This window comes from Alligator mississippiensis, chromosome 10 (genome assembly GCF_030867095.1).
Source record: "Alligator mississippiensis isolate rAllMis1 chromosome 10, rAllMis1, whole genome shotgun sequence".
Lineage (NCBI taxonomy): Eukaryota > Metazoa > Chordata > Crocodylia > Alligatoridae > Alligator > Alligator mississippiensis.
Genome location: NC_081833.1, coordinates 31,202,163 through 31,229,650, shown reverse-complemented (window position 1 = coordinate 31,229,650; position 27,488 = coordinate 31,202,163). Strand labels below are relative to the sequence as shown.

Below are 27,488 nucleotides of genomic sequence, written 5' to 3'. Positions count from 1 at the left end.
GCAAGGCCTGCCCAGTTCCACCCTGCCCCCACCCCTCTCCCACCCCCAGCCCCTAACTGGAAGCCTCTACAGCTTCTGGCCTGGTGACCCCTTTGGCTGTTCTCCATCCTCCCTCTGCCTGAGTGGATAGTCAGATAAGATTGGACAGAGGGAGTGGGGAAACCACTGCTATCTGCCCAGCAGCTGGGAATCATGTGGTGCTTGCCAAGCCAGGCTGGAGCCAGAGTGGGAAGCAGTGGGATAGGGGGGTGCTGCAGGAAGCAGCGGTTGTATGGGGAGTGGTGAGGGGGCCATGGAAAGTGGTAGAGGCAGCGAGAGGAGCAGCGGAGCAGCTGCAGTGAGAGGGGTGAAGGGGGGGCTGCAGAAGGTGGCATGGAGAGTGGTGGTGGTGCTGTGGGGGGCCCACAGGGAGCAGTGGGGGTGGGGTGGGGCCATGGGGAGTGGCAGTGGGGTGGCCGCAGAAGGTGGTGGTGGCAGCGGGGGGCAGCGATGCCTGGGAAGTGGTGGCAGCAGTGGCATGGGAAAGCAGAGAAATGGCAGAGGAGTGTGGCAGTGGGTGGAAATGCGGAGCACATGCCGGTGCCCTGGAGCTGGTGGGGACCCAGGCTGGGCCAGCAGGAGCACGGAGCCTGTTTGCAGGTTCTGCCAGGCTGCATCACGTGAGGCTTACACGGAGTCCACGAGAGTCACACATGATGGAGCTGGAGGCCTGACTGTTTCTCTCTATCTCTCTCTTCCACCCCCACCCCACCCAACATAACCCCACACCCTCCTACAGCCCTCACCCCAATCACTTACCACACGCCGCACACACACACACACACAGATACACCCTTACTGCCTGCACACAATATACAGTAAGGCTGTATTTTGAGCTATTATGCAATCACCTCTAGATACATTTTGCAAACACATAAATCAGTACAAAATATTTTTAAATAAAATTAAAATAAGTAGTAGTAGATATTCTATTTTTTTTGTATATGATTTGGGTTTTTTTCTCGTTTCAAGATCACATCACCTCCCTTCCGAAAAGAGTACTTGTGGTGCAAGGGATGGACTTCCAGTGGCAAAGGTCAGGAGTTAGGGGGCAGGAGTTCCAGTTCCAGTATGGAGACTGGGGAGGCGGGGGGGGGAGGAAGCAACTTTCAAGGGGCGGGGCTACCCATGTGGCCCTCAACAGCTCACCAAAACTCGGTAAGTGGCCCTCCACACAAAATAATTGCCTGCCTCTGTTCTAAAGCATCTTTTATTTCCCGCTTCAATGTGATACAACTCTTGAGACTCATCTCCTAGGAATAATTGATGTGGTGTGGGAATTCCTTCAGTATTGTCTACAGTAAGAACTGATGCAAAGAATTAATTTAATTTCTCCACTACGGTCCCTATCATCCCTGCTGCAGCTTTTACACCTTGGTCATCTAATGGTCCCAGAGATTCCCTTGCTGCCTTATAGCTTTTGATGTTATGACCCGCCCCCCCACCCCAAAACAACACACCCCAAAACAGACAACCCCACCTTTTATTAACTTTAGCATATTTAGCAAGTTGTTCCTCAGGTTGTTTTTGGCCTGACTTATTTCACTTTCATATTTGACCTGCCAAAATTTGTGTATGTTCCTGTTCTACTCATCTGGAGATGCCTTCTATTTTTTGAATAATGCTCATTTGTCTTTGATGGGCTCCTTAACTCCATTATGCAGGGGATTTATTGGACTGACTGGTACCCTTTCTAATTTGCACTATGCTTTTCCTGAGGATCTAATATGGTATTTTAAAACAACTTCTGGCCTGCCTTTTATGTTTTTGACTGTTCATTTTTTTTCTAACATCCTCATTTTTGTGATTTTTTTTCTTCCTAAAGTTGTATATTGGCCCGATGGATTCTTTTATCTTACTTCCTATTACAGACTGGCTTACCTACAGACCCTCTTGAACCAGGTTCTGTGTTTTACTTGGGATTAGGTCTAGATATGTTTCCTTCTTGTGGTTTCAAAAAAAAGTTGTTCTAGAAAGTATTCATTTATTATGTCTAGAAATGTTATCTCCACATCTTGCCTGATGTGGAGGGTAGTTCCATGTCCATGTTAGGATAGTTAAAGGCTTCCATTTTTTTTTGCCTGTCCTATTTTTGCAGTTTCTCTAATTGACCTTAGCATGTTCCAATCATCTTCATCCTCCTGTGCGGGTGGTCAACAGTACAATCTTACTATTATGTTCCTTTTATTCAAGGATGGAATTTCTACCCACAGAGATTCTATGGTATTTTTACCTTCAGATAAGATACTTATATTATCAATGTCTATACCAGGGGTTCCCAAACTGCGGTACACGTACACCTGTGAAAATGCAAGACATCTCTGGAGACTGTGCAGGAAAAACTGTGTAATGGCAGATTTAATTTTCACTTTTATAATAATTGGCATTTAAGGGGTTACAATATAAAACATATACTAGTTGGGGTAGGCAGGCAGCTGGTAAATCTGGAAGGGGGTACACAATAAGTAAAAGTTTGGGAACCTCTGGTCTATATTATCTTTACTATAAAACACCAATCCCCCATCTGCACATTCTACTCTGTCACTCCTATAAAGTTTGTAACTTGTTATAAAACTATCCTATTGATTATTATCCTTCCACCAGATCTCATGGATGATCATTATGTCAAAGTCACTGTAATAGGGAATCCTTGCCCTGTTACTGAAAAGTGGTGTGGCCCATTTAAGGGCAGGATCTTTATAGCACAGGCACTCAGCAGAGCAAGGGTTAAGGAACAGTTGTGTAGTCAGGTCAGCTGACAGGGGAGTCACCTGACTGGAAGAGGGCTGGGCTTGAGCAATATAAGCACAGAACTTGAGTTAGTCCTGCAGTCTAACCCTGAAAGCCATGGAGTGAGGAGCTCCTGGCAGCAAATTAGCAAGGCTCGTGAACTGACACTGGATCTGGAAGCAAGCAACTGTGCAGGCTGGGAAACAAAGGAGAATCACACCCTGCACTCCCACCGCACACTCCTCCACTTCTGTGTACACACCAGCATGCACTTGCCCTGTGATGGCCCTGTGGGAGGGAGGGATGGGAGTTAGGCAGGCACATGCCACACCACCCCCCTGCACTGCGCCTGCACCCTCAGCCCCCCCAAATAATATTTTCTCCTACCACCTATGCCTGAAGCCTACATGGGGCAGAGCATGGGGCGGGGTGGAGCTTCAGGGCCCAAAGCCCAGTCAGAGGCAGAGTGTAGGTGAGGGGTGCCACAGGCCCGGAAAGCCAGATAGGGGCAGAGCATGGGGCAAGGGGCCTGCAGGGATCAAAGCCCAGAAAGAGGCAGTGTGGGAAGGGAGGAATGCAGGGCCCAAAGCACGGATAGTGACAGAGCGTGGTAGAAGTGTGGGCTGTAGGGCCTAAAGCCCACTCAAGGGAAGAGCATGAGGGTCAGGCTGTAGGGCCCAAAGCCCAGTTAGGGGCAGAGTGTGGGAGGGGTGGGGGCAGAAGCCCAGTGTAGAACAGTAAGCCTTATCAGTCACAGTAGGGGGGTGGGAGCCAAGAAGGCTAAAAGCCTAAACAAGGCAAGGAGGGACTGATATGGCCTGAAGGCTTAAAGGTAACTGTCTAACCTGATGGGTGACTCAAAACACCTATGAGGCATGGGGCATGGTGTAGGGATGGATTGAAGCCATGTAATTTAAGGCAGGCTAAATGTGGGGAATTGACTACCAGAAAGGGGAGAGAGCAGTGTAGGCTCGTCACTCTCTGAGAGCAGCCTGTCTTTCATAAAATTTCCATCAAGGCGTGGAAGGAGAGACCTTGAGAGACAGGGATGGGGGGCCTGCAGGGGATATCATAACAGCCCTAAGGCACCTAACCTGTTACAGTCACCATTTTAATACCAGGCATTCTAGTTCACCCATATTATGTTTAAGGCTTCTAGCATTTGTGTGGAAGCAGTTATAATTTTTACCATGGCAGCCAAGCAGGGACAAATAATGAATAGGAAAGATCAATGTTACAGGGTGAGATGAATCACTTGGTAAGTTACACACAGAGAAAAATGAGTTTCAAAATGTCTACGTATAAAGTCATACATCTAGGAACAAAAAATACTGGCCCCAACTATAGAACAGGCCAGAAGTAAGATGCTAATTTTTAAGTCAGATTAGTTAAGCATTGGAACAATTTATGAAGGATCGTGGTTGAGTTTCCATCACTGGAAACTTTTAAATCAAGATTTGATAGTTTTTTATAGATAGCTGGTTAGGATAGGGATGGATGACCTAGCCTTGGACTGGATGACTTCCTGAGGTCTCTTCCAGCCCTACTTTCTATGATTCTATTATTCACAGCTAGCAGAATATAAGCCAGAATTAATTCATGGAAATCTTATGGCTAGAACTCCATAGGTAGGAGATCAGACTGCATAATCACAATGTTCCCCCTCTGCTATTAGAAATCCATGATCTGTACCAAGGAGACCTACCGAGCAGTTCAGAGAATTCTCAGCTTGCCAGCTTCAGCTGCTATTCAGACCCTGTAGGCTGCCCAGGCAACCCAAGAGGACCAGAATTTAGCTGTTGTATAGATTATGTGAATAGGAACAAGGTTAGGGCCAGGCAAGGGAGAACTAGAAGGGAAGTTCCCAATCAAGAGTCTTTCTGTTAAGAAAAGACCCATATGACACAAGTTGCCTAATGTTTTTCCGCCGACCATAAAGACTCTAGGGCTGCGTCCAGATGAGCGCAGATGTCTAGTTCCCCGGGTACTAGTAGCAGTGGTGCACCTTGCCACTGTTCCTGGGGAATGCCCGTCACACGTGCTTTGGCACGCAGCAAGGTACCCTGGAGGCAGTAGGGGAGGCTGGGGCCAGCACTGTGCTTGCCCCAGCAGCCTTACCTGGGGTCCTTGGGGCCTCCCGGGTCTTCAGCTGTGGCAATCAGCCTCGGCATAGCTCTGGGCAGCCTGGCTCCACTTTTCAGCAGTGTGCACTGGCCATGTGTGTGCTGCTCTGAGTTTTTTTGACAACCTAGGGGTCAAAAAAACCTGTAGGGAAGAAAAACTAGAGCAGTGCACATATGGGCAGCATGCCCTTGCAGCTCAGAGGACACCTCAGTGTATGTGGCACTGCAGACTTGTTTGCTGCACCACATACTGCACAGCTGTGCTCATCTGTACACTCCCCAGAAGGCTAGTCAGTGCTCCCCTCAGTTGCTCATGCAGGACTCTGGCTGTGACCTGCTCACCTGTGCACATGGCCTTCCCAGTGATCCCAAGCAGGAGACATGGGGAAAGAGCTAGATGTGGGAGAACACAGGAGCTGAGCAGGAAATGGAGTCCTGTCAGAACTTCCCCGCTGCACTGATAATGCAGGAGGTTGGAAACAGCCCGGCACTGATCTACAGCCCTCCTGGTGCAGCAGTGGGCACCAGCCCCTAGTCCTGGGCTCCAAGCATGGCTTTTTGGAAAACTATTTAACATAGTTCTGTCTGCTATCATTCTATTTTGTGGCTCCTCTAGCTGGGTTTAAACAACATAATCCTCATAAGTATTTTCTAGTACAGATGTAGGTAGTATAATTTATTCTGTGCTTGTATTGTGTCTAGAACAACAGGTCCTTGGTTGATGACTAAGGATCCTACATGCTACTGCAAAACAGATCATAAATAATAAAAGTACTGTCGTGTGCACAGGGCAAAGGGTCAAGCATATGCCTAGAAAAAAACATATGAACTAAATTAACCTTTCCCACTCTAATGTGGTGCAAGAAGCTCCCCTCCTTTGAAAACTGCTGCAGTAGAAGAGACTGAGAACTTGTGCTTCTCTATCATATTGCAGTGTGTTGCTTGACAACACCTCTGGGGCTCATGATAGACAGGGAATGGGTTATGTTTGGAATTAGCAGAGGCCTAACCTTGTCCCAGCTGCTCTAGAAAGTTTCAACCATTCTAGTACAATTGCAAAGGAGCTGACAGTTTCTCCTAAAGCTGTATGCTGGGAAAGAAGCAGTTATACCACACAGTACTAACTATCCTGCACTGAGCCAGCACAACCACAGAGAGCCAGAGAGCCTAGCACACCACAAAGACAACTATTTAGAAACTTTTCCCCCCAAAAATACTTCTTCAAATGAGCCAGTGTTTCTGAAGTGGCTTCTTTTATCTGCAAGATGATAATATGCAGACCACACAGTCTCCAAACCAAATGCACAGAATTGGAATTTGATTGGCACAGAAAATGGAAGTTTCCTGAAAATTCCCATGCAGCAGCTGACAGCATGAGGTGTAACCACACTGCAGGAAGATTTTTTTCTACAACTATTTGAATTGGAAGGGAAATCTTAGTCTCCTCCCCCCACATGGCTGTGTCATAAAATCTAAGGGTGCCTGTAGACATGCAAGATGGCTGTTCTGTCATGCTGTAATTACAGCACATCAGAGCATGATAATTAGCACGTTGAATGAGTTTTAGTTAAAGCACCACCATTATGAAGCGTGGGATGCTGACTACAGGAGACTCTGTGGGTGCTTTAATTACAATAGCTCCCAAGAGCTGCTCTAATTAAAGTGCCCCCTACCTCACATCCCCAGATCACGTGTAAAGACACCCTGTGTTATTTGGTGCAAGCTGTGCCCCTTCATCAATACAGATCACATCATCACTGGGCCAAATAACACAGATTATAACATCTCATGTTCATTCACCTGCAACTCTGCCAACATCATATACCTCATCGCCTGCTCACAGTGACCCTCTGATGTCTGCACTGGATAAATGGGGTGTTCCATGTGAGTAAAAATAAATGAACACAGATATGATGCCAGTTCCAGGATGACATACAAGCCTGTAGCAGAACACTTTACATTCCCTGAGCATTCTAACATAGGGTTTCTGTTCTTAGACAGCAAAAACTTTACAGATGAACTTGAAGGGGAAATTATGGAACAAGAAATCAATAGGCTGGCTTGTATTAACAGGCAACCATTGATCCTCTGGATCATTGTGTACACATAAGAGGTCTGTGACCATCACACCAAGACCTCTAATACATATGCCTAGGCAAGTATATGGAGGAGTGGAGGCTGCCCAATACCTTCCATCCCCTTATTAGACCACTGAGACAGACTGAGTTGAGACATTCAGTACCTCAATGGTTTGTGTTAAACATGGTGTAAACAGGGACTATGGATTTTTATTCTATTACCTGGATTAGTTTTGCCCTATGGCTGGATCCAAATGTGCAGGCATATGTGGTTGGTGCTGAAAACCTCTTTGCGGTGACACAAACTGCATGTGTTGCACTGAGGTATCCTATGTCCCATCTAGCCTCTCCCTGGCTGGCTGGGGTGCAGTCTGCCTCGAGATGGGGGAGCAGGCAGCCTTGGGTTGGCTTCTCCCAACTTCATGTGCCTCAGCATGTAGGCTCTGAAGTGGAGCCCTCGTGCTGAGGCACATGGGTAAAAGGGAGCAGCCAGCCCAAGTATATATCCAAGTCACAGCTTCTTAACTTGTTTACCAGTATGTGTGGGTATCCCACACCATACTGGTAAACAAGTTAAGAGGCTGTGACTTGGATGACTACACAGTCCGGCGGGTGGAGAATTGGCTGGAGGGTTGCACCCAGAGAGTCGTAGTGGATTGGGTCGGTATTGACCTGGAAGGGTGTGGGCAGTGGGGTCCCGCAGGGCTCGGTCCTTGGACCGATACTCTTTAATGTCTTCATTGCCAACTTGGATGAGGGAGTGAAGTGTACTCTGTCCAAGTTTGCGGATGACACAAAACTGTGGGGAGAAGTGGACACGCCAGAGGGCAGGGAACAGCTGCAAGCAGACCTGGACAGGTTGGACAAATGGGCAGAAAACAACAGAATGCAATTCAACAAGGAGAAATGCAAAGTGCTGCACATAGAGAGGAAAAATGTCCAGCATACCTACTGCCTAGGAAATGACCTGCTTGGTGGAACGGAAGTGGAAAGCGATCTTGGAGTCCTAGTGGCCTCCAAGATGAACATGAGTCAGCGGTGTGACGAAGCTATCAGAAAAGCTAATGGCACTTTATCGTGCATCAGCAGATGCATGACGAACAGATCCAAGGAGGTGATACTTCCCCTCTATCGGGCGCTGGTCAGACCGCAGTTGGAATACTGCATGCAGTTTTGGGCGCCACACTTCAAGAGGGATGTGGATAACCTGGAGAGCGTCCAGAAAAAGGCCGCTTGTATGGTTAAGGGCTTGCAGGCCAAGCCCTATGAGGAGAGACTAGGGCACCTGGACCTCTTCAGCCTCCGCAAGAGAAGGTTGAGAGGCGACCTTGTGGCTGCCTATAAGTTCATCACGGGGGCACAGAAGGGAATTGGTGAGGTTTTATTCACCAAGGCGCCCCCGGGGGTTACAAGAAATAATGGCCACAAGCTAGCAAAGAGCAGATTTAGACTAGACATTAGGAAGAACTTCTTCACAGTTAGAGTGGCCAGGGTCTGGAACGGGCTCCCAAGGGAGGTGGTGCTCTCCCCTACCCTGGGGGTCTTCAAGAGGAGGTTAGATGAGTATCTAGCTGGGGTCATCTAAACCCAGCACTCTTTCCTGCCTATGCAGGGGGTCAGACTCGATGATCTATTGAGGTCCCTTCCGACCCTAGCATCTATGAATCTATGAATCTAAGGCTGCCTGTTCCCCTGTCTCAGGGCAGGGGGTCCCCCTGCTCCCCCGTCTCCACATGCCACTCCCCAGCTGTCTGGGGCACAGGGTGCCCCAGCATGGGGGCTGTCTGCCAGCTAGCCCTACACTGAGGCACCCTGTGCCCCAGCTAGCCCCTCCCTTGCAGCACATGGAGCAGCGGGACAATGTGTCTGTCCCACTGCAAACCGCATGAGCAGGGGCATGCACTGCAGCACAAAGTAGGGGCACAAATTTCTGTCATGAGAAAGTGGGTGGGTGGTTCTGGTTCCACAGAGATGTGCTTTTCAGCCTGGATCATTCCTCCACTTCTTCCACACTCCCAGAGCTGGTGGGAGAGGGTTGGATACAGTTACCAGCATGCAAGTCCCCAGAGGATCAGCCATAGCAGTAGGGACTGCTTATCTCCTCAGGTACACACCAGAGGAGGGGAGGGGACAGTTTGTAAAAAGATCAGGTTACAGTGTGGTCCTGCCCCCACTCTCTTAGCTGGCACCAGCCTCTATGAGTGTCCATTGCCACCTCCTTCTACCCTGCAAGGACAGCTGCCTCCTCCCTTGGTCCAATGACCCACAGCCAAGCTGCCCAATCTGCCCAACTGAGCAGCTTCTGTCAATGCCAAACATTGTGTACCACCTCCTGCTATACTCTCAGGGATGCTCTTCCTGCTGCTGCCCATGCTGCCACCCTGTGGCCATATCTACACAAGATGCTACTGTGCAGTGGTTACTGCGCATTTATTTAGTACTGGTATAAACAAACATTAAATAAATGTGCAGTAAACTGAGTTACTGGTGAGTGCCTTTTTTATGATGCTGCTGCACAGTAACCTTATACTACTGTGCAGTAGCGTTACCTCACAGTTTTTACCATGTGGCACTGCAGTACAGTTGTATCAGGTTACTCTGCAGTCGGTATCTTTAGTAGATGTGCCCCGCTGAGATCCTTTTAAGGGTGCCACAGGGTATGACAAGATAAGCACTGCAAAGCAGTGCAAGATAAGCACTGAGTTCCACTAACTTGAGAAAAGATGTGGAGGGCAGGAAGTGCATTGAGACTACAAAGGTTGAGAACCACTGATCTATGATCTGTGCCTTTCTGTATATATGTTCTCAAAACAACTGGCTTCCTCTTTCCCCAGCATTCATCTTCCATCTCAAGGCCAATAAGTGGCCTGGCATTTTTTCAGTTGATTGTTCTCTTCATTTTCTTGCCTTTCTCTACACTTTAAAGGCTTTATAACACCTTATGCTGTGAGGTTCACAAAAGTCGATTGGTGCTAGTGCTAGTTCAAGTCTGGAACAGCAACACTTCAGCCCAGAAAGACGGGCTTGGAAGACTGAAAGGTAAGAATCCCCCCCAGCTACCATTCTGGGCTCTTTTCCAGGGCTTCCCCCAGCCCCCAGGGCATTTCTTACTTGTGACTGCCTATGTTGTCTATTCCACGGGAGCAGGCAAGAAAGGATTAACCACAAGTAAGCAGGGAATGGGGGGAGGGTAGTGAATGGGGATCTGGAGTGCTGGGGAGGGCAGGGGGAGGCAATGGGCCCAATCCAGGCCAGTAGGGGAGGGGGGCAGGTGGGGTGTTCACACTAAGGGATAGCCTGGCCTGGTTGCACCTTAGTGGGTGCATCTACATGTGCATTAAGGCACTTTTTATAATGCTCATTAAATATAGTACCTTCAGTGTGCGGTACTCAAGAAATGCACAGTAGGCTGCCTTAATGAACAGTAATGAATGTGCATGATTTTAAAGTGATGCTTAATTAATGTGCAGTAGCCTATTTTACTGCACATCTGCATAATCGCATGGTTTTTTTTGTGATGCTTTAATGCTTAGTAAAATAGGCTACTGTGCATTAAAGCACACATGTAAAGTGCCCAGTGTACCGTGACTTGAGTAGCATAAATCAGAGATAATCTGCCATGGAGTGGCGTAACTTTGAGATGCATGAGTGCTTAAAACCAGTTTCAGGTGATAATGTGCAGACAATCCAGGGGTTAATTGCTCCAGGAGCCCCCCAAAATTACCAGATAACAAGGATGTAAGACTACCTGGCTCGGTGGCAATCAGTGGCTCCTCTCTGCCTTCTCCCATGGTCTCCCATTAATCTCAGAGACACAGCCACCAACATGGCATGCCATTTCAGAGCCTTCTACGGAGATCAGTACTGTGGCCTGGGCACCAAGTACCCTATGCACAGTGTGTGTCCATCACTGTCAGTGTTGCTTTGGACTGCAATGGTCGCTGGGCAGTTGCTGACCTGGCACTGTGGAAGCCTCAAAGAACTCACAGCTCTTGTTACAAGAAGAATTTTCCTTGGGAGGCTCTTACCCAAAATGTAACATAAGTAATTATGATCTGCCTCCCTACATTTCTATGTCCTTTCTGTTGCTGGCAGTGTTTTTGGTTTTCTGGGTTTCGCTGTGGTACATCCTTGGATGGACAGTCTCTCCTCAGCTGTGGTTAGGCATTCTGGCTTGACAGTGGAGGATGCATGAATAGATAGATGGAAAAACAGTGGAAGATGATGATAAGCCCTGAAAGTGAGGGCTGCTTAAGAGCTACTATGATGCTCTTTGCAATTATTTGGAGTTTTCAGAAGACTTCACATTTTAGGCTACAATTTTGCAGGATAATCTTGGTTGAGATTTGAAAATGTTTGAAAAGGATTGACAGGAACAGCTTGGACATTATGGAAAATACTTATGGAACAGATTCTGTAGATGATTTTAAAGGCTCTACTGCTACTCTACTGCTGAGAAAGCATTGAAGGGGCTAGGGCCTTGGCTGAGCAGCAGAAGCTGAGGGAAGAGTCCTGGCTGAACAGCACAAAGGGGAGGGTGGAAAATGAACAGCATGAAAAGAAGCATGTGGGGCAGAGCCCTGGTTGAACAGCATATGGTGGTGGGTGGAGAAGCAAAGCTGTGGCTAAGCAGCAGGACAGGGAAAGATGTGGGGGAGCTAGAGCCCACCTAAGAGCTTAAGGGTGGAGAGGCTGGACCCCTGGCTGAGCAAGTATAGTCACAGTTGGATTGGATTGGATTGGGTTAAGAATGTTAGGCCAGAAGAGGCCATTGTGAGCATCCTGGTATGTACGTTTGTATTGCATTGGCCAGAGAAGCCCTACGGTTATTGCAGCATGAAGGAGTCCATCCACCACCTAAGCTCATGCAGGATCCTATGTCAGGGCATCTGGTCAGTCGGGCCCAGCTGGGCTGAGCTCTTGAGCTTCCACACCTGATCCTGATCCTGGATGAATCCAACTGCCCCTGTTCTCTATAACTGGATTGCCTGCTGAGACTGCCACTCAGCCCTTTTAAACACACCTACAGCCTCAGACTACAGGCATACCTTGACAACAGTCTCAAACTGCTCCAGCAAGCCTCACATTTGCTGCTTTCTCTGGTTCTCCTGGCTCCTGACTTGGTTTTGGTTTGGCTTTTCCTGACTTTAATCTTGGATCTTCCTTGGAACTCTGTACCAGCTCTCTAATTCTCCTGGCTTCTGATCTCAGCTTGCACACCAAACTACACCTCTCAGATCTCCCTCTCAGCTCTCTTGGGATCTGGTCCCATGTTCTCCGCTCCACTGATCCAGACCCTGATCTGAAGCCTTGGTAACCTGTACCCCCACCTGCCTGACATTCTGGTTGCCCTTTAGGGCCTACCTGCAGGTTCAGCCACCTAAGTCCTTACAAAACCCTCACACCCTGTTCCAGTGGACAGTCAGCTAATGATGGAGAATCCCCATATAAACTGGCACCAAATCCTTGTCTGAATTTGTCTGTCAGAACTTGTTCTGTTGTTGTTTGTTGCATTACAGAACCCCTACTCCCTCTCTTCCCCATGCAGCGGGCTGCTCAGAGGGGTCCTACACATTTGGGAATTACACTGGACACCTGTAGTCACCAGTGCACAGCTTAAACACTGAACTCGTTATGGACTGGCACAGCTGTCTATCTGCAAGGAATACACACACTCATCTCCTTTGCTTTGGTGATGAGCAAGGACCATTTCTAGATTTGTTAAGGAATACCCTGCTCTAGTTAAATGGATCTACCTAACTGCTGGTACTGTTGCATTTCTCCACCAAAATGTCCCTTACCCTAGGGCAGGACTGTCCAACTTCTGAGCAGGGCATTGCTGGGCCCCATGCCATGCAAGAAGCATTCTAAACTATGTGGGGTCCCTTGCTGCATTGCAGGTCCCCTTAGTTGTCCAGCACTGGCATCTGCCTGAGCTCCCTGGCTGTGGGCTCCCTTAGTCCCACAGGCCATCCCATCCTACCCTACCCCCAGGGACAGGAACAAGAAGCAGAGGCTGGAAGAGAGAATGGGAAGATCAGAGACTCTGGTGACAGCAGCAGTGGAGCAATGTGGGGATTAGTGCCTGGACCAGAATCCCAGGGGCCACAGGTTAACCTTACAGGGGCCTCATGCAGCCTGTGGGTCTCCATTTTGACAGCTCTCACTTAGGGGAAGGGGCTGGGAGCACTTGCATAGTGAGGATGTTTAAGTGCTATACAGTTAATAAACTGGGTCTTGCCAAGTCCCTGAAGGAAAATACACTCCTGTAACCCACAAATCATGGCTACAGATGCCAATACTGAGGCTCAGAAAGTTTTGGGACCTGCAAAGGACTGGAAAGTTGGCCTCAGGAAGAAGCTCAGCATCTTAAGCCCATATACTTCAATGGCTGTACTTTGGCCCCAACTGATATGAACACATTTTTTGTGACCCAGTGTTTAACTCCTGTGCCACATCTGTGTTCCATGTGTATAAAGACCTCTGCAGCACCATGGACATGTTGTCACTGGACAGTCCCAGGAACTTGCCAGGTTTGCACTCATGCAGCACCAGCCTTCTGTTGCTTTTTACTTTTTTAAGCCCTCAGATGGTGGGCAAGGGCAAAGATTTTGATTCATCCATTATATAAATATTGGTCTCAGGGCCCAGACATATCACACACAGTAATAACCCTGGTCAAACTGCCACTAGTACAGACAAGTGAACAATTGCTCCCCATTAATGCAGCAACAATGACTATGGCTGTCACTGCTGGGAACTCTGCTCCTGCCTTCCCAACCTGCTTGAATCTTTAGCTTCCCATGTAACTCCCAGCTGTTCTCTGCCCTTTGTTCATTGCTCCTAGCTCTCAGTGCCAGGCAGACACACTAAGACGGGGCGGGCGATTATTGTGGGCAGAGGGCCGCTTACTGAGTTTTGGCAAGCCATCGAGGGCCACATGATAGGCAGCCAGGGGCAGATAAATATTAATTTTCTAAATTTTTTAGGGGCCCCACAGGCTGGATAGAATAACCTGGTGGGCCACATCTGGCCCCTGGGCCGCATTTTGCCCACCCCTGCTCTAAGACATCTTCAGGCTTAACTACTGCCTAGTTGGTAAGGAGTGTGTGACCCTGGCAGTTTGTGCTGGAGAATGTTACCAAGAGGATTTCCTATCCTGGGAGAGTCTCAGGCTACAGATAGTTTTCAAGATATAAAGGAAAATCTTCATATTGCTTCAAACATTTTCATGAAAACTGGAAAATTTCTATAAAAAGTTGCCACTATAGCAACCAATTGTTGCGTTTACTATGTTTCACAGAACTAGCTAAACAATTGTTTCCTGCCACCCCTTGCACTAATAACTGCAGCTGGTAGCTCTGCTGGAAGTGACCTCCTGTCTCCAGCCATACACTGCATGGCCAGACCCTACTGCAGCAGTGTGAACCCAAAAGACTGCTGGCCAATGCCAGCATACCATCAATTCCAGGAGAACCATGATCCTGGAAAGGCCACACTTGAGGCTCCTGTTATCAGTGCCATGATACAGACACTCACCTGTGGGCATCTTCCTTCTTGCGACAGATACAGCAGCAGCAGAGCAATGAGAGTAGGAGGATGAGCAATAGAGCCAGCAGGGCCCCTGCCCCGATCACCCCCATTCGCTGATTCGCCTCTGAAAGACAAAGCAGATGCACCATTAGCCCACAGCTCTGAAGGCAGGCCGGTCCTATTCTGGCCCAGATCCCTCAGGTCACTCAGTCAGGGTTAAGCATAGGGGAGGGAAGGGGCTAGATGTCAAAGAGAGAAGAGGGGGTGGGAAGCGTGCATGCAAGTGCACAACAGGCAAGAAATGATGAAATAAGTTTGGGAACTCCCAGTCTGGTCCTTCACTAACTAAAACTCAGAAGTCGTTGCCAGGCACCCATAACAGGAGTAACAAAGGAGACGGCTGCAGAGCTGTAAGTGAGGAAGCCCAGGGGTGGCAGAGCCAGGGGCTACAATTTAGGGCACCTTGTTAGTGCCTGCCCAGGGTTTAGGCATGTGTCAGTCAGTCAGTTTTATGGGCAGTCAGTTACTAGATGGACGCTAAATAAATTTTCTGTGAAGTAAGTTGCTTCCCCTTGCTGTGCTGAATCCAGACTAGACACACCAAAAGTCTTGTGAAATATAAGTTTTTTCCACATCAGGCACTTCTAGTGACACCCTTCTTTTTTCCCAGACCTCCATCTGCTTTTGGTACACAGTAGCTGAGTGAGCATCCAGCCCTTCGAACATCCTTTTACCTACTGATCCCTAAGCATTGTTCCACTGGACCACTAGGCTCATGAGTAGCGAACTACTTAAATTGTGCTTTCACAATTTTTGCAGAAACTGCAAAAAATGGCAGTTTCTGCGACTGCTGTGACAAAAGCCATTTGTCGTGATTTCCCATGGAATCACCTGAAAAAAATAAAAACTTGCTAAAAAGAAAATGCTGGCTACCCAGTGGGAACTGGCCGTTCTCATGGCTTCTGTTGCCCAGCCTTGCAACCTGCCAGTGGGGGAAAGGCACTGGGTGGTGGAGTGGCACGAAGGGGAGCAGTCAAGGTGGCAGCTGCCCCCTCATCCTGCCAGGGCCTCTCTGCCAGTCAACGGTGAGGGGCAGGGCCTCTGAAGTCTCTTGGCCAATCAGCAACAAGGGGCAGTGCCCCCATAAAATGCCCATGAAAGTGGCTCTGTGCGCTGCAAGCAGGCCACAAAAAACCCTTGCCTCATACCAATTTAGGTAGGTTCCTACTCGTGAGACTCTGAGATAGCACAGCTAAGAGCAGAGGCAGAGCCTCTGACATGCTAGGAGTAGCTTGCCTCAATAGGCAATGTTACCATCTAGAGACCCAAGTCAGGGAGAGCTCCTGATGCCAAGTTCTTCAGTCTAGGCACAAAAGGGCTCACAGTTTCTGCATAAAGCAATTGAAGTTTGCATACTACAATTGCCTGGCTGCTGTCAGATGCTCATAGGTATTGTGGTAGAAGAGAGTTTTATGAGAAACATGACAGAATATTGTGGTGGTATGGGGATGTTGCTGAGAAGCAGATTCCAGACAGGAGTGGCAAAGGGGTGACAATGCACAGTGCCATCTTGAAACTTTGCCAAGTGAGCAATGGTGGCTGATGGCAGAGTTTATATCATTAGTGTAGGAGAGGTGATGGGCAAGGAGGTGGAGGAAAGCCCCTAAAAGTGAGGTCCAGCAGTTTCCATCTGATGAAGTAAGAGGGTGGAAAGGAGGGACAGAAGAAGGGAGGATGTAGTAAAAGGGAATATCAGCAGCAAGTTGAGAGGACATGAGCAGGGGAGATGGCACAACTCGTTCAATGCTGGAGCAGATGAAGTTGCAGTAAGTTGAGGCATTAGAACCACAGCTGTGTGGATGGACAGGAAAGGCTGGTATGGGAGCTTTGTACAGGAGGAAGGAGCAAAATTTAGACTGAGACACAGAGGCCACATCTACATGAGACGCTACTGCACGGTGGTTACTGCACATCTATTTAGTACTTGTATAAACAAGTACTACATAAATGCTCAGTAACTGGAGTTACCATGCAGTAGCACCAGCAAACGCTTTTGTGACGCTACTGTGCAGTAGCCTAATGCAATTGCGCAATAGCATCACATCATGGTTTTTGCCACACAACACTACTGTGCAGTAGTATCAGGCTACTGCGCAGTCACCATCTTGTGTAGATTTGCCCAGGGTAGAGTAAATGGCGATGCCCAGGGGAGGACCTGATTGACAGGCAGGATGGGGCGGTGTTCCCAGTATTTGAAAGAGGAGTGAGGAGGCAGGGAAGACAGTTTTAACCATGCTGGCATATGGATGTCCATGAGGAGACAAAAGAGAGACAAGCCAATGTCACCCTGTGAATTGGGCCTTCAGCTAATCACTTGTCACCAAACTAAAGCAAAGCTTTTATGAAGAAAAGCTTGGATTCCTAAGATTCTCAAAGCATAATCAGGAGGCAGTTGCCCAGGTCCTGTGAAAGTCAGGTCTTAACACTCACGTAAGAACCTCAATGTTAAAAATGTAGAGTGAAAAGGAATCTAGAATGTCCCTGGGCCCCAGCTGCTGGATTTCATTCTGTTTTATCTGTTGGATTAAAGAACCCCTTACCATTAGAAAATTCCATCTATGTAGGTGCTTAGAGACTGGGATAATGTTTCCTCTTAAAATGATCTCCAGGTGTGGTTACAAGATCTGGGAAATGTCAGCACAAGGGTGATAGTTAAAGTGCATGTTTGAATGGGACTGCCCAAAGACAAGGTATGAAGGGAGAAGAGAAAATGGCAAACAACAGAGATCTTGGGGGAGCAAAGGCTTTCAGTGAGAGCAGGGGCAAGGAAGAATGACCTCTAAGGACATTCAAAAGGAGTGACTAGAGAGGCACAGGAGAACCAGGAAAGGCCACTGTCTCTGAGGAGGAGGGAGAACACCTTTTCCAGATGGTTGATGGTGCTGAAGGCATAAGGTAGGTACAGAAAGATGAAGATGGAGAACTAGTTCTGGGGTTGAAAAGGAAGAAATCATTAAGACAGGTGAGTGTCTTTTCAATGGAGTGCAGGGGGTAGACACTGGATTACAGAAGGTGGATGATACCTTTGGAGGACAGATACTCCTGATGGGAACTTTAAAGGGTGTATTTGATGATAAGATGGAGTAAGAAAGGATATAGGGCAGCAGCTGGAGAGAAAATATCTGGTCCACTTCTTCAGTTCTCCTGTAAGAGGGATATTTTTGAATTCATCATACCATTTGGAGGTACAGGAACAAAGCTTTTAATTTATGGCACTTCCTGGCTGATTGGAATATTCTTAGTTTTTCATTATTCCTAGTTTTTCATTTCCACACAACAGAAATGATCAAACCTGGTGATGATTGGCAGCCTGTCTATAACATGGTGGGCTTAGACCTCAGTGCACTTCCTGCACTACCTGTTGGGAAAGAAGTGGCTTGAAGGAAGCAGAGACATAACATGGAAAAAAACATGACCTGGGAAGCTCCCACCCTTCCTTCTCCAGGTGCAGGAAGGAAACTGAGCCAGGCTGAGTGCAAGTAGTTCCGGGAATCGTAGTTCTGGCAGTGGAGTTTGCTGCTCCTAGGGAGGAGGACTTTCAGAACTTTTATTTGATGCCAGATCATGTCCAGAGAGCAAAAAATTGCTGATTTTAGTAGCAGAAAATGATCAGTTCTTTCCTCAGCAGCAGCAAACTCCACTGTCTCTCTACAAATTACAATTCCCACATTACCTTCTGTTGGGCTCCTGCCTCCTAGAGCCAGAAAGTGATGGCAGAAAGAGGCAACATTGACAGCAGTGAGGTAGGCTGCAGGGAGGAGCCTGCCATGAGCACCACCCCCTCTCCCCCCACCATCCTGGAAACCCTCACCTTAGGCAGCACCTAAGGCATGTGCCCTGCTCACCTACCCTGTGTTATGCTAATTAGAAGAAAAAGCCAGTTCATTCATTGTAAACAAGAAGGAAAGGCTAATCACAAACAGCCAGCATGAATTTGCTAAGAATAAATCATACCAAATAAGTCTGAGTTCCTTCTTTAACAAAGTAACTAGTTAGATAGATGAAGGAAATGCAGTGGAAATAGTGTACTTGGTAAGCAAGAGATAAATATAGGTGCATCCATTTCAAAATGGCAGGAGGTTTTGAATGGAGCCCCATAGGGGTCTGTCCTGGGTCCGGTGATGTTCAGTGCATGTATTAATGATTTGGATACAGAATAGAGACCTTCCTGAGAAAATATGAAGACAACACAAAACTGACAAGGACTGCAAACACACTGGAGGATAGGAGTGCAATTCAGAAGGATCTTGATAGATGGGATTGCTGATCTAGAGGCAACAGGATGAAGTTCACGGCTGACAAATGTAAGTTTCTACCCCTAAGGAAGAATAATAATAAAAGCACAAATGTAGAATGGGTGATAACTGGTTAATGGCAGCACTACAAAGAAGATCTTGGGGTCTTTGTGGATCACAGACTCAACATGAGCCTACAATGCGATGCAGCTGTAAAACAGATGGATGTGGTTTTAGGCTGCATCAACAAGGGTATTAGATGTAAGACTTGGGAGGTGATAATACCAGTCTATTTTGCATCGATTGTGTACTTAGCCATGGCCTAATTGAGGCAGATCCAGTCCAGGGCCCCAGCTGGGTATAATCAGGGAATCAGACTGAGTCATGCCTCAGAGGAGGGCCCCACTCACACTGGCCTGTATTTGCTAGGACCACATGGCAACAAACTGTCTGGTCAACAGACTGCTTTGAAGTGCCCCTGGTCTGCTTGGAACACTTAATCATGTCGCCGTGCTCTGAAACTCTGGCATGGAACCTCCTGCCTGTTCCTGCTTGCTCCTATTCTTGTCTTGGATCTCCCAGCTTGGATCAGCTGCTTGCCCTAGGACTAATACCCAGCTTTGACCCTATCTTTCACTTCAGTAAAACCCTGACCTAGTATGATACACTCAGACTGACCAACCACCTTTCAGGTTGCCCAGATCAATCCAAGGGGTCCCAGTTCTCTGACCATGTGGATCCTTTCCAGGCGTCCGTTTATCTGAAGGATTTGTTGGCCAGCCGGTGGGAAATGTGCCCCCAGGGGGACATCCTGCACATACAGAACAGGGCCCTGCAGACCCGGATGGCAGCGTTAGGACAGGAGAAGGCCACTTTGAGGCTATAGCCAAACCAACCAGCAGTGGCTGGACCTTGTCTGGAGCTATGCCTCAGCTCTCTCCCAAGCCTGTGGTTCCGTTGTCAGAATGCATGAGATTTGTCTAGATCAACGGTCGCCAACCTTTTAAAGTCAGAGATCATCTTTGGAATTTAAAAGGAGCGCCCCCCCCCAGCCAGCAGGTAAGTCTGTGGGGAGAGAAGCAGGGAGGGGAAAGAGCTGGGGGGTGGTGAGGTAACTCAAGGCCTCAGCCCTAGTCCCACTCCCTCCTTCACCACTGGGGCCACAATCTGCCCCCTCCAATGGCAGTGAGGTAGATAGTGGGGCAGGGGCAAGCCCTGCAAATCTGGGGTGGGGCGGGGGACGGAGCCATGAGTGGCTCATTCAGGGGGCATGGGGAGGGGGGGCATGCAGCCTGGGAGGGCACGGGGGGGTACATGCCCCTGGATCTGCACACGGGGTGGGGCAGGCTGTGGGCTGGGGTGGTGCTCTGCCATTCCCTGTGGTTCTGTTTGGTTGCAGTGTGCTTGGGCTGGGTGGTGGCAGTGCTGGGAGAGGAGTTTCGGGGTGAATTTTGGGATAGCTGCAACCCCCTGCTCCCTATGGCCCTGCTGTCTGTGCCGCTGCCACAGCTACCCAGCTCAAGTGCAGCATGACCAAACACCCCTGCTGGGAACAGCGCAATGCCACTCTGGCCCCAGCCAGCAGCTCACCCCGCCCTGCATGCAGATCCAGAGGCACATGCCCCCTGTGCCCTCCTGGGCTACGTGCCCCCACCCCCACCTATGTCCCCCAGATGATCCACTTGTGGCTCCATCCTCTGCTACGCCCCAGCTGTGCAGGGCTTGCCCCTGACCTACTCCCTACCTCACAGCTGCTGCAGTTGCCCATGCTGCCCCGCATTTTGGGGGGGCACATGCCATATCCCATCTACAAGCAGCAAACACATGTGGCATTGGGCTTTTCCCAAGCCAGTTGCAGTGGAGCTCAGGCACAAAGTCCAGCCTGCAGCAGCAGCCACCTCTACCGTGCACAGATGGGAGGCATATGCCCTCCAGGGCTTTTGCCAGGATGCACACAGTGGAAGGAGCCACACCAGCTCAATTCTCCCACCACCCACCCAGCTGGGGCCCCACTTACCATAGAGGCCTCTGCTGCATTCTGTCCCTGACAGTGGGGGCCTTGATCTGGCCCCTGCCCCTTCCCTTCTAACACTGACTGACCTGCTTGGTTGGAGCAGGGGGGTACATTCAGCACCCCCAGTCCAGGATTGATAGCAAGAGGCTCTGAGATCAACCTGTCGATCCCAATTGACTGGTTGGTGACCACTGGTCTAGATATAGGCTCCACCCATTCAGAACCACTCACTGAATTATGCATCCAGGTTGACCACTGTGCCTCTCTAAATGGAGACTGGAGAGGACAAGAGCACCAAGACAAGGTCTTAGTATATTCATAGATTTATAGATTCATAGTTTGTAAGGGTGGAAGGGACCTCGGAAGATCATTGGGTCCAGCCCCCTGAACCAAGCAGGAAAGACACTGGGGAAAGACAACATGACTCTTACCCCTCCACTTTCCATGAAAAAACCACCCAAAAAGCCAATGCAGATCCATAGCTAGTGACCCCACCTGTGTAAGGAGGAAAAGGGCAGATGACAAGCTGCAGGTCTCTGCCAGTACTGTGGTAAGCCCCTCTACTTTGCAGCCTCCTGCTCTGCCAAGCTCAGAGGAGCCTTGCCATTGAGAAACCATGATGCCTGCTGAAGTAGAGGAGTCCAGACAGAGCAGTGCACACACTCTTCAACATCAAAGCCAGTCTGCTATTTTCCTCTTGTGAACAGTGGTCACTGTGGGATCCTGTCCCTCTCTGCTGTTCATCTTTCTATACCTCTCCCATCTAAGCTGTTTTAGTAGATTGCCTTGGACCTCCCTGCCTGGATTAGCTCCTTGCCTAACCATGACCTCATCCCTAACCTTGGCTCGGCTTTGACCCTTGCTTTCACTTTAGCAAAACCATGACATAGCACCATCCCTACCTTGGGATCAGGGACATCCCTACCTTGAATAATTTTATTAATTTGAACATTCCCAGGGAGCGCTGTGTCCCCATGCAATTCAGGGCTCACTCTGTACTGTTGACTCAACTGAAAGCCCACACCTTGCTTTAGGGCCCATCATGCCTGAAACCATTCTCCCCGGAGTCTCTTTCGAGAACCACAGCAGTCTGGCCTGATTTGTTCTGCCCTTGCCCCTCTGCTATTGGGGATCTCCTAACTTGCCCTCCATAACTCAAAAATCAACTGGCAATCCGGAATAGTTCAATTCGACTCTGACAGCTATATTCCACATCTCCTTATTAATACCCTATCTAGAAAACTCATTCCCAGGCCAGCCCCACCTGTCCTAGTCCAAGGACAAGAGGAATATGTTTTCAAAGAAATGTTTGGCAACAAGCAAGTGCAAGATAAACTTCCTGTCTCATTGACTGTAAGTTCTACAGACCACTGGATTGCTCATGGAAACTGATAAAACATGTACACACCCTTGGGGCTGGTTCAAGCCTTCTGTCATACCCACTCAGAGAAACCTAGTCTAAAAGCACCCAGCAGATGCCCCAAGAAGCGGAGGGATGTAATTGGCCAAGTCCCTGGTCCTAACTGGGCATAATCAGGGACTCAAACTGAGTCATCCCTCAAGAAGAGGGTCCCACCCATACACGCTTATATAAACTAATTTCAGATAGAAGCAAGTTCTTTGGGCAACAAACCACCTTTCTGTGCTACTGGCCGGCTTGGACCTCCTAACCCTGACTCTGTGCTCTGAACCTCTGACTTGTGACTCTGTGCGCTGAAACTCTGGGTTGGACCCTCTTGCATGTTTTTGTCTGAAGTGTAAGGGCTCAGTCCAGTTGTGGCATCCTTTAGGTTCCAAAGTGGCTTCCACCAGTGGCATGAGGGAGAATCAAGTCAAGGAGCAGGGCCAGGTGACCAGAAACTGGTATCTTTCAGCACCTCGTGCAAGGAATGGCTCAGTGCAGATTCTAGTAGGGCCAGGCTGTGCCAAGGCCTGGAGCCAAATAATACAATGGAGTCCTTGGCACTTTTTCAGAGAGATGTGAGTGACCTACTAGTGGTAATGGGATGCAAAGGAGACTGCTGCACAGCTGGCTTAGCTGAAAGATCCATGCACTCAGGTTTCATTCATGGCTGCTCTTCATTACATAAGAAAAAGGTTTCAATCTCATAACACCTGATCAGATGACATGCCACTTACTGTCAATACAGACATGGGCACAACATGATCAGAATTGTGTCAGCTGGTCATGGGTAACAGAAGGGCTCAAAGATCTGACCATCTTATATCCATGTCTGTGCCAGCCACTCAGTACTATGTCACTGGGGTTAACTGCTAAAACTGTAACAGTTGAACCTCCTCTACCTTTCTTGTCAGAAACATCTTTTCAGGTTGAAGGTCACTCTGCATCTCCATGTAGTCTGGCCTGGTTGCTCAGGTCATTGCACAAAAGATATTATGCTTGGATCAGAGGACTGCAAGTCAGGAATGAAGGGCATTGGCAGAAATAGTGTGGGGTCAGCCAAAGGGCTCTGGGTCAGGATTGAGAGGCAATATTAGAGCTGAGTACTGGCAGCAGCCCAGGGCTAAAACTGCAGGAGATTTCAAGTGAGTATCAAGGGGCATTGACAGAATTGTTAGGAAAAATCCTTTGCAAATCCAAGCTTAGGTCTTCCTACATATACACAGTGTAACTAGACTATTTCCTGCATGACTCAGCTAAGGGAAATAATGATGCCTCACTGTGGTTGGTTTGCACGAGCCCTATGCAGTACATGTGCTGAGGCCAGAACTGTGGTTCCAGTAGGCACATGCAGTTGTTGATTTGTGGGGGAACTCCTACCTGGTTCAAGGATACCAAACAGGTGGAATCAATACTCTTGGGGAGAGAAGCTGCAGAAAGAACTGGGAAGCCTTGCAGCCATAAGGAAGCAAATGAGCTTAATTGGCTCTTCTGGCTGGGCAGTTGTTGAAATCTAGGGTGCCAGGGGAGTGGATTGTCATGACACCCAAAAGCCACAAAAGCTCTTATGTTACTACAAGTATAACAGAAGGGGTTGTGTCACACAGCCAAGGACAAAAACAATGCACTCACCCATGTGACAGGCTCCAGTCATGGGATCACACGTGTCATCATGGCAGCTGCAGAACTCAGCACAGTTGGCTCCATACTGACCAGGTGGACAGGTCAGGTTACAGCTAAGAAGAAAAGAGTCCCAGATCAGAGTGTTTGAGCATCCTGCTGGGACCTAGGCAGCCTGCCTTGTGCATTTAGGACCCTCCAGCTACAGAACCTACCCTGAGTACTTGTGAAGGCTCACAGTTGGGCTGAAAGTATCCTAGTATTCTCCAGTTCCCGATTTTGTATATTGGGACTTTGACCTTTCTCTGCCCTTGGGCCAAGACAGAAGTATGGGAGGAATGTGGCAAGGTGCTTCTTGGTCAACACGGGTTAGCTACCCACAAAACTGCAGAAAAGGCAGGTGGTAAATGCATAGCCATAGAGATTACAGCTGAGGATGTCCTGCCAGCTTTCACAGTATTTGCTCAGGATAGGGCTATTTCAGGGTGAATGTAGGTTCAAACTAGGAATGACAGGCTAAAGCAAGGTGTATGAACTGGGCCCACGACCCATCAGGCCTTAATTTTAGTCTCATGAATTGGTCTGCCAGAACCAGTGTGTGGGTTCAGTTTTCCTTATGGCACTGATGGCATTCTCAGCATCAAGGTACAAGGCTCTCTACCTTGTCCCAGGGGCCTGTGGAACTATGTACCAGGAGGCATAGGCAACCAAGAGCTGGAGCTAAGGTACTGTTCGAGTGATATATTTTCCAGACCAGCACACAAATGAGCTAGGTGCCAGCAATCACTAGGGGCAACTTCCCAATCCCCAGCCCAGTGAGAGCCCTGCAAAGGACAGGTCAGCTGACACAAGCTTGCCTTGATGCTTCAAATTTCCCTTTGCTGAGCTTCCTTTCATGGGAGTAACACTCAGGCCACACGGCACACTCCTTTGTGCCAGTTTCTCCACCTTGATTCCACTGGCACTGCATAGCAATATTCTGCCCCTGTGGGAATGGCACACTTGCAGTTTGCTTTTTCTGCCACATTCACAAAACATTGGTTCCCTAATCCTTCCCTAATGTAGACCCCTTCAGCTATCAGGAGCTTTCTATAATGAGGCACTCAACACTGGAAACTAGTGTTTCACACAATTGGTCTTTGGCCTCTGCTCTACAGACCCTTACCCCACTTGTGCTTCACATAGGATTTCATATATTCAGTCCATGTATTTCCACTCTGTTCTCAATGGGCCCCATGGATTCATTCTCTCTTCAGTGGATTTTGCAACACTTGAACGCATTATTTTTGTAAATGCATGAATGTGCTAGCTACTTTCACTCCCAGATCTGAATTGAGGGTGCTGAGAATGGAGCTTGCTCTACAAATTCCTAGTCCCAGTACAGAGCATTACTTCTTAGCACTACTTTGTGCCTCAGGTCCCTTACATGTCTTGTACTGACATTAAAATACTTGTTGTGGGTATAGACACATGCAGATTTGGAACCATTTCTAAAGGCAAACATGTCAAAATGGCAGTAGCTGTTACATTCTAAGTGTTACTGTGGACAAGCAGGGAACAATAGCAAATGTAGCAAAACTGCTCCAACTTTAACAGTGGATGAAGCAGTTTAAATTTGGAGAAGTTTTGCTTCCTGTTAGAACAGTGAGGCAGTGGAAAAGACTGCCTGAGGAAATCGTGGAATCTTCTTCATTGGAAATTTTCAAGAAGAGGTTGGATAAGCATTGATCAAGGATGATCATAGGGAAGCAGGAATGGAATGTCATCTAGTTCAGCCTCCTGCTTAAGGCAGGGTCTTCAGGAGTAGCAATGCCTGGAGCATGTGGTAAAGAGATCGCTGGGAGATTACAAGGAAAAATCTGCAGGCCAGAGCAGGTGGATACTGGAGAGGACAACAATACTCAACACCAGGAGAATGCAGCCAAACAATGGAGGATATTTAGTTTTTCCCATGCTTCCAAACTTTGCAGCTTGCCACATGGGGCCAGGAAGGATTTTTCCCCCCTCCTGGTACAACAGGTGTAAGGGTTTTTTTTTCACCTTTCATAGAAGCATTTTGTGTTGCTTGTAGCCAGTCTGGAGATTTTAACTGGGGTATATCAATGCTCCTGATGAACCTAAAACCCAGAGGTTCTTGATTAGGTCTTTCCCTACCGTCAGGGTCAGACCACTTGCCACGGGATCAGGAAGGATAGTAACCCCCTGGTCAGATCAGCACAGACAAGGTGTATTGGGAGGGAAGTCTTCCTCCTGTAAAGTGGCAGGTGTGGTGCTCTTCCTTGGATTTCTCAAGTATATTGCACTGGCAGGATATTGATGGTGCCCTTGTCCCCCTGCTTTACCTCTAGCAAGTTAATTAGCATGTTCCTGTTACTTTGAAGGACTGTGCCTTGTAGTTGTGCAATAGGGCTGTTTGTGTATTTTTAGAAATAAGTTAGACAAGCATTTGTATGGAATGGTTTGGATAGGGGTGATCCTGTCTTGCGCCAGAGGTTGGACTATATGACTTCCTGAAGACCCTTTCACCCCTACCTTTCTATGATTCTATGATCATACAATTATAGAATATATGATCATGATTAAACCCCAGCATCATCTTTTCACAGACAGAATAGCCAGCTGCTTAATGAGCTTAATGTGCTGGTGTGAGCTCCATCTCTGGGTTCTGCCAAAGGGACTATAATGAAAGTGAAAAAACTGTGCACATATACCAACCAATATCTTAAGACGGAAGTATGTGGTAGCCACATGGCAAAGATGAGCAAAGCAATCTGAGCTTTTAGTCCATACTGATGCTACTTGCTCTTGCACAGGGTGGAGAGCTGCAGGTGCCCACTGCCAGTTCAGCATTCCACTCCCAAACTGTGGCACTGCCAAAGAAGCAAGGAGGATTCTGGAAGGATGCAAAATTCCTTTGTTTCCTACCCACTGTCCTCTAATTGGGGCTGGGGGACCATGCCCATTCCAGGATGACTTGAAGAACAGCAGCAAAAATATGCTTTAAACTCCATGAAAATATGTGTTTTAAAATATAAAGTAAAATGTTCCCTTCAGCAAGCATTTCCATGGGTGCAGATGCAATAAATATAGACACAGTTCCATACGCAGGGACTTCAGGGATGACAGAAGAATTCACTGCAACAGCCAAGTACTGGAGGTAATTGGGAGCTAAATGAGAGAGAGGTGGTAAAAGGTACTGTAGGTTACCATGGCTGCAGACACATGTAGTATCTGTCATTGTACAAGTGCTGCAGCACTTTGAAGCATTACAAACATGTAGTGCTACAAGCATAGTGCTACAGGCATGCCCCCTGCCAGGTCCTCCGTACAGAGCACTACAAAATCATGGCAAAGGCATACAGTGGTAAGCAATAAGGAGGTGCTCAACCTTCAGTGGGTTTAAACCCAGCTGCAAGTGGTCAGCAGTTAATGGTCTGTCTGGCTGGAAGGCTGGGAGCCAGTTGAAACTAATGAATAGTTCATAAGCATGGAGAAACTGAGGGTTCACTGCCCCAGGGGAAGAATGCAAGGGAGTGGGGGACAGATGGTAGTGCTAGACAAATGCAAGCCTAGGGAGGCCTCTCTCCTACTGCCCAAAAGGCAGCAGGTTCTGGTTGGGTTGTTTTCTTTATAGCTACAACATCAGCTGTTCCA

At 48.2% G+C, this 27,488-nt stretch overlaps 1 protein-coding gene across 1 annotated transcript in view; it reads right to left on the bottom strand.

Annotated features, from left to right (window-relative positions):
* Nucleotides 1–27,488, bottom strand: part of SCARF2 (scavenger receptor class F member 2) — a 177,395-nt gene that overhangs the window by 81,488 nt on the left and 68,419 nt on the right. Inside the window, exons 7-8 of the mRNA XM_014602041.3 lie at nucleotides 23,847–23,950; nucleotides 14,510–14,627 (exon numbers count right to left, since the gene is read on the bottom strand). Of these exons, the coding sequence (XP_014457527.3) occupies nucleotides 14,510–14,627; nucleotides 23,847–23,950 (222 nt within the window). The remainder of the gene's footprint in view (nucleotides 1–14,509; nucleotides 14,628–23,846; nucleotides 23,951–27,488) is intronic.